Source organism: Macrobrachium nipponense, chromosome 28 (genome assembly GCF_015104395.2).
Source record: "Macrobrachium nipponense isolate FS-2020 chromosome 28, ASM1510439v2, whole genome shotgun sequence".
Classification (NCBI taxonomy): domain Eukaryota; kingdom Metazoa; phylum Arthropoda; class Malacostraca; order Decapoda; family Palaemonidae; genus Macrobrachium; species Macrobrachium nipponense.
In genome coordinates this window covers 73,711,650-73,720,009 of record NC_087217.1, presented here as the reverse complement: position 1 = coordinate 73,720,009, position 8,360 = coordinate 73,711,650, and the positions used below count along the sequence as shown (strand labels likewise).

The 8,360-nt window shown below is 33.1% G+C and overlaps 1 protein-coding gene across 1 annotated transcript in view; it reads right to left on the bottom strand.

The window, feature by feature from the left end:
- Positions 1-244: 244 nt before the first annotated feature.
- LOC135201874 (cell adhesion molecule Dscam2-like) overlaps positions 245-8,360 on the bottom strand; it is a 242,404-nt gene continuing 234,288 nt past the window's right edge. The window contains 1 exon segment of the mRNA XM_064231174.1: positions 245-521. Within this exon segment, the coding sequence (XP_064087244.1) occupies positions 254-521 (268 nt within the window). The 3' untranslated portion in view covers positions 245-253.

The following is an 8,360-nucleotide window of genomic DNA, read 5'->3' as shown; positions in this document are numbered from 1 at the left end:
ATGACTGCAGTTGGCGTTAGGATGTTCATCCGCTGTTTAAAGGGCATTTCCTTCCACCACAGGCTCAGAATCCTCCGCTAAAAGTTCCACTGCTGTCAGAGAATGTTCATTTTCTGCATACATATATATATATATATATATATATAGTATATATATATATATATATATATATATATATATAATATATATCTATGTATATATATATATATATATTATATATATATATATATACTTGGTTGTGTAACATTTTCTCTTAAACATCAATTGAATAATCACCCGAATTTCGTCCTTTGAACTTGGCGTCACTATACCGTCGAGGGGGCGGAAGGATGTCGCGATCACACTCCGCCTCACTCACCTCCGGCGGGTCTTGGCTTGGGCCTCTGCGGTTGGGGCGCCCTGAGAGGTGGTGCCCCACGACCCCAGGGTAGGACGGAGGCATGGCCGCAGGAGGCGTTGCCGCTGCATTCACATGGAGCCCTCCCAGCACAGCCTTCACGCCCTCGGCTGTCACACGGGACCTGCGAAGGAGGTAGGGGCGTGAACTTGGGAAGTTCTCACCGTCCCCAGAGGAGCGTCGTCAGTAAGGTAGGAAGGAATGAGACACAAGACTCAATGTCAGAAACATGAAAAACATTTCCAGATATTAAGGTCACGACTTCCTCTTCAGAGTTTCCTGTCACAATTATAAAAATCCTAATCGGAACATCTCGTCAACTAACATAGGTTCCCCTTAGAGTCATATACAAAATATTAAAAGTTGTAACACACAAGTCGGAATAATAATAATAAAGATTCTTATTTATTACTGAAAAGAAGAATTTGATGTTCTCATAGGAAATAATAAATTTATAAAGATAAGTATATAACAAAAAAAAAAAAACCAAATAAATGGTCCAGAAATTTTTCTTCGGCTAAAAATAAAGCAAACAAGGCCAAAATTTTCTTTCGGTATTTTAACTATAAACTAAATACAAGAAATCAAGTAAAGCAATATAATTCAAAATTAACATTCTGATATCCCACTTTCATTATGTAATATTATAAGCACAGTAAGGTTGCCACCAATGTGTTTATCATTATGTTCTTTTATTTAAATTTTTTTTAAAGAATTATGTAATATTCATAAGATTGATCAATAAAACGGAAAATTATTTTTTCACACTAAACAGTTAATCAAAAGGTCAGTGTTTGACGACTAAATACAACAGCTGGATATATCCAGCCATAAAACATAATTATTTTGGAAATCAATTGGCCTTATTTTTCAACAGGATATTATAAGGTTCATTGCTTCACTCTCAAGTAGTAATGATATATACTGCTGATAATGCTAAACCGAAATGATTGGATGTGAGATATTGTGATATTTAAAACAATAGTATGTTTGTATGAACATACACGTGCAAGTAAACAGATACGCACAGCCACTCACCCAAAGACACACACACACACTCACAGTAGTATCTATATATATATAATGATATGATATATATATATATATATATATGATATATATATATATATGTATATATATATCTATATAGTATATATCCCATATATACCTAATATACATATATATATATAAATATATATATAGTATATATAACTATATTATATATATATATATATAGATATATATATATATATATATATATATATCTATATATATATATATATATTACATATATTAAATATATATACATATAATATATAATAATATATATATAGCGATATATATATATATATATATATATATATATTATTATATATATATATATATATATATATATATATATTATATATATATATATATTTATTATATATATATATATATATATATATATATATATATATATATATATATACTAGATATATCATATATATATATATATATATATATAATATATATATAATAAAAGGAGCCCATAAAAACACCAAAATGTAGGAGAGAAAAGTACTATATTTCAGACTGCTTTCTCTCTCTTCAGGTATATGAATGAGCAAAAGTTTTTGACAGAAAAGGTGGTATTTATACCAAGAGCTTCGTCCACAAGTAAGCCAATTTAGGTCACCCCCGCGTGATAATCTTCCTTTAATCTTCTTAAGCGTTGGTTGAATGAACACTGCGTCGACGATATCTGATATCCAATTTCCCTTTTGAGATGTTCATTACCTGCTTCTCTTTATTAAGGCCGATTCCATCATTTGACTCTTGTACCGGCAGTTGCTGCTATAAATTACACGTGACATATTCCAGTTTATTCTATGGTTATGTTCATTTATATGGTTGAAAATAGCCGAGTTCTGTTGTCCATACCTAACTGACCGTTGTGTTGTCTTAATCTCTGGGGAAGTGATTTGCCTGTAAATCGATGTAAGATTGGTCACAGTCCTGGCATGGGATCTCATATACCCCAGAGTCTTTGGGAGATGTCTTTTGTTGGACGTTAATCAGGGATTTAGCTAAGGTATTTGGGTAGGTAATGCAAAAGGGTTGGATTTCCCAAGGGTGTGAGTTACTCTCTTAATCATCTCCAGGTGGGGAATTTTTATTTTATTGTTGGGTGTGTCTCTGGTCTTGTCTTTAGGGGGTCGGTAGAAAATTACGTTTGCTTTTTGAATTGCTTTCTCAATTATATGGTCAGGATACTTTAAAGATGAAAGTTGCTTGCGAATTAGTTCAAATTCTTTTTCAGGAAATCTGGGGAACAAATTCGTAAGGCTCTTAAGAATAGGTTGCTAGCTACACCTATCTTGATAGTATTGTCATGATAGCTAAAGTAGTGAATATATGAAAGTGAGAACGTTGGTTTTCTGTATATGGTAATTTGTATTCTGTCGTGTCTCTGATTATTAAAACATCAAGAAAAGGTATTTTGTTGTCTATTTCCCATTCAACTTTAAATTTGATGCTGGGCACTAATGCGTTTAATTTTGAGAGGAATTCATTAAAAATTACCCCACTTATTATCCAAAATGTTAGTATGTCATCCACGTATCTCATCCACAGCATGTTTTTGGGTTTATTGCATTTATTACTGTAAGTTTCAAAGTATTCCATGTACAGATTGGCTAAATAGGACTTAAAGGACTACCCATACTACACCCGAATTTTTGCTTGTAGAATGATTCCCCGAATGAAAATACGTTTTTATTAAGTGAACCATAATTCAAACTAACTTTATTATTTTGTCAAGTGCCAAATGGAAATGATCGAATAGAGGGATAATTTTTCCCTTTGAAAAACTGAAGAACGTCCTGTACTGGTACTTTTCTGAATAGGGAGTCTACGTCAAGGCTTAAAAGTTTTATGTTGTGAAGTGGTATATGTGCTTCTCTGAATTTATGACAAAAGTCTTCCGAATGTTTGATGTGACTGGGAGAAAAAGTGCCTAAAAACTGGAGAAAGGAGGCCAGCTAACCATTTAGAAATTTTGTAATTGAAAGCTCCGGCGCATGAAAAGATGGGTCTGAATGGAAGATTGTCTTTGTGAGTTTTAGGGAAGACCATAAAAGTAGGGTAATTTACTTTGGATTAATTACTTTAAATTTCTCTAATAGTTCAATACTCTTTTTGTCTTGGCCAATTAATCTTACTTTCCGAAAAATTCTGTTGGGAAACGTTCTGGAGGGGATTTTTCGTCAGTTTTTCGTAAGTATTGTGTCGCTAAGGAGCTGGTTGATTTTGTCGAGGTAGAAGTCTTTGTCCATTATTACAATTTTGCCGTCTTTGTCGGATCTACTTATTATAACATCTAACTTTTTTAGCGAGTGGATGGCTATCATGAATCTGCGGGGAACAGATTCATGATAGCCATCCCACTCGCTAAAAAAAAAGTTAGATGTTATAATAAGTAGATCCGACAAAGACGGCAAAAATTGTAAATAAATGGACAAAGACTTCTACCTCGACAAAATCAACCAGCTCCTTAGCGACACAAATAACCTTACGAAAAACTGACGAAAAATCCCCTCCAGAACGTTCACAGAATTTTTTCCGGAAAGTAAGATTAATTGGCCAAGACAAAAAGAGTATTGAACTATTAGAGAAATTTAAAGTAATTAATCCTAAATTACCCTACTTTTATGGTCTTCCCAAAACTCACAAAGACAATCTTCCATTCAGACCCATCTTTTCATGCGCCGGAGCTTTCAATTACAAAATTTCTAAATGGTTAGCTGGCCTCCTTCTCCTTTTTAGGCACTTTTTCTCCCAGTCACATCAAACATTCGGAAGACTTTTGTCATAAATTCAGAGAAAGCACATATACCACTTCACAACATAAAACTTTTAAGCCTTGACGTAGACTCCCTATTCACAAAAGTACCAGTACAGGACGTTCTTCAGTTTTTAATAAAGGGAAAAAAATTATCCCCTATTCAGATCATTTCCCTTTGGCACTTGACAAAATAATAAAGTTAGTTGAATTATGTGCATCTAATAACGTATTTTTTCATTCGGGGAATCATTCTACAGCAAAAATTCGGGTGTAGTATGGGTAGTCCTTTAAGTCCTATTTTAGCCAATCTGTACATGGAATACTTTGAAACTACAGTAATAAATGCAATAAAAACCCAAAAACATGCTGTGGATGAGATACGTGGATGACATACTAACATTTTGGGATAATAAGTGGGGTAATTTTAATGAATTCCTCTCAAAATTAAACGCATAGTGCCCAGCATCAAATTTAAAGTTGAATGGGAAATAGACACAAAATTTCAGCCTTTTCTTGATGTTTTAATAATCAGAGACACGACAGAATACAAATTACCATATACAGAAAACCAACGTTCTCACTTTCATATATTCACTACTTTAGCTATAATGACAATACTATCAAGATAGGTGTAGCTAGCAACATATTCTTAAGAGCCTTACGAATTTGTTCCCCAGATTTCCTGGAAAAAGAATTGAACTAATTCGCAAGCAACTTTCATCTTTAAAGTATCCTGACCATATAATTGAGAAAGCAATTCAAAAAGCAAACGTAATTTTCTACCGACCCCCTAAAGACAAGACCAGAGACACACCCAACAATAAAATAAAAATTCCCCACCTGGAGACGATTAAGAGAGTAACTCACACCTTGGGAAATCCAACCCTTTTGCATTTTACCATACCCAAATACCTTAGCCAAATCCCTGATTAACGTCCAACAAAAGACATCTCCCAAAGACTCTGGGGTATATGAGGTTCCATGCCAGGACTGTGACCAATCTTACATCGGATTTTACAGGCAAATCACTTTCCCCAGAGATTAATACAACACAAACGGTCAGTTAGGTATGGACAACAGAACTCGGCTATTTTCAACCATATAAATGAACATAACCATAGAATAAACTGGCAATATGTCACGTGTAATTTATAGCAGCAACTGCCGGTACAAGAGTCAAATGATGGAATCGGCCTTAATAAAAGAGAAGCAGGTAATGAACATCTCAAAAGGGAATTGGATATCAGATATCGTCGACGCAGTGTTCATTCAACCAACGCTTAAGAAGATTAAAGGAAAGGTTATCAGCGGGGGTGACCTAAATTGGCTTACTTGTGGACGAATCTCTTGGTATAAATACCACCCTTTTTTCTGTAAACTTTTCTCATTCATATACCTGAAGAGAGAGAAAGCAGTCTCTGAAATATAGTACTTTTCTCTCTACATTTTGGTGTTTTTATGGGCTCCTTTTATTAGATGGAATTCTGTTGTTACAGAACATTTTTTACCAGTCATATATATATTTATATATATATATATATATATATATATATATATATATATAAATATGTATATATATATATTATATATGTGTGTGTGTGTGTGTGTGTGTGCGTCACCCTATATCGGGAAGGGACATTTCACGCTGCCGATTGACCACCGCCGACTCAGTGCCAGGACAGAGTCAAAGTTGACTCTGGCCAGGACAACTCACCACCGGCCAACTAAGTGCTAGGACAGCTCAACTCCAGGGCAAATAAAATTAAGAAGGCAGATGACAGAATCTATCGTGGTGTTTGTTCTTATTCGCTACAATCTCCCCCTGAATATTTGCGAGGAATTGCGTACAATTCGACGGTGATGGCGGTGATAAGTCGTCCTGCACTCATAAATCTTCATATATATATATATATATATATATATATATATATATATATATATATATATATATATATATATATATATATATATATATATATATATATATATACCGTTTTTTTACCAAAAGGGGTGGCTCAGACTGCACAATAGTCATGTTCGTCCTTTAACTGCAGAATCATAATAACATATGCATGAAACTTGGACAATATTGGCCATCTCTTACCCAGACTGAGGGCTTATTAGCAGCGCTTTTAATCACCTAACCCACGCTCTGTCATTCACCCCTATCTTGTACACACACACGATTCATGGATATTTTTGCTATTTATCCAAACTTTTCTGGGGCTATCTCTGCTCTTCCCTCCTGCTTCTTCTGAATTATTTCCCTCTATTCGTCCGTAGGGGGCTAGTGCCGTCAGTGTACCTCCTGAGGTGCACTGCAGGCATTACTTAAGGTTCTTTGCAGTGTGTCTTCGGCCCTCGGACCGTAGCTCCAACCCCTTTCGTTCCTTTTACTGCACCTCCTTTCATATTCATTTTCTTCCATCTTCCTTTCAGCTCTGAATTACCTCATAGGTCTCAGCGTTTGACATTTAGCCTATATCCTATATTCATTTCAGTTCAGTCTCACTCATTTCACCAAACTATCGTCATCCATACTTTTCCCAAGACTAAACCTTGGTAAAGTTCTGTAGTCCTTACTCTCATCTATAGCAACGTATCTATTACTTCTGGGTACTACCACATTTATCAACCTTCTACAACATCAAATTTCACGCAATTGCATTCAATATCTACAGTTCACAACTATAAAGTACGTGGTTTCAGTAGATACTTGAGGTCTCTTCCCAAAATTTTAGATACCCTGCTACTTCCCTTATTTCATCCATTGTGAGACTCATAGTTCCTATCCTACCATCATCCAATATGTCTAATCCAAAACAGTGTCATGAATCGACAGCTTCTATTCAATGTACTGCATCCATATTAACATTAATTGCTCCATCTGCCTAATTCCTATTTACCCACATAAGCTTAAGCTTGCTCGTATGTGCTCTCTATTTTCCCTTTTTGATATATATTTATATATATATTATATATTATATAATATAATATATATAGAATATATATAAGATATATATATATATATCTAATATATAATATATGCGTATATATCATCTATTTTGGTGTGGAATGTACAAATTGATACCGTAATTCATAATTCCAGCAAACGCACAAAATTCAAATTTGTTCTGCTCTTGTTTTATTCATGAGGGAATATAGAGAAAAAAAAACTAGAAAATTGAATTAAATTTCTTCCAGTCACATTTCCATTTAAGGACGAAAGCCTTCTTGCGTTTGCATAATGAGTGCTCTGAATAATAGATATGGTTATAACATTATTATGATATTATTTCCCCTAATATATTGCTCGATGGTCAGAAAAATTTACTTTGTACATGAACTAAGTTAGTCAACCCCAGTTAGAGAATCAAGTTGTCCCCTTTTATAATAAACTCGGGATTTTTCTACAAGGAGGTCATTTCAAATGCTTTCATCTCGTGAAATTTGGATTAAAATCCGAAGTCGCTGATGAGAGTCCTTATAACTGACATAGTAATTAAGGTAGAGTTTCGTTTTGAACACAGTTTCATTATCAATGAGTATCATGCTTGTGTATGAAAGGTCAATATTTTCTCTAAAAGGCAGTGAAAATGTCTAAGTCTATATTGTTAGGATAGCTTGCAATATCTCCTTGCTTTATCAGAACTTGTTTTTGTCTTTACCTGAAAATGATAGAAATGGTCCATTTAAAAATCGGGCTTTACATGTTTGTTATAGCTAATAACGCTACATGTAACTTAAAATTGTTCATGTCGGTTTAGGATACAAAAGAAAAAAACTAAATTTGTTTCACTGATGGTGACGAACACATAAATTTCTCTAATAAGGGAAGCAAAAAAGATAATAAGAAAAAGCTACATTTACTTTCATTTCAAAGTTTTGTGACGAAACAAGTATTTTTCTTTTTTTATAAAATTTTAATACTTTAATATATATATATATATATATAATATATATATATATATATATATATATATATATATATATATATATATATATATATATATGTATATATATATATACACACATATATCTAAATTATATATATATATATATATATATATATATATATATATATATATATATATATATATATATATATATATATATATATATATATATATATATATA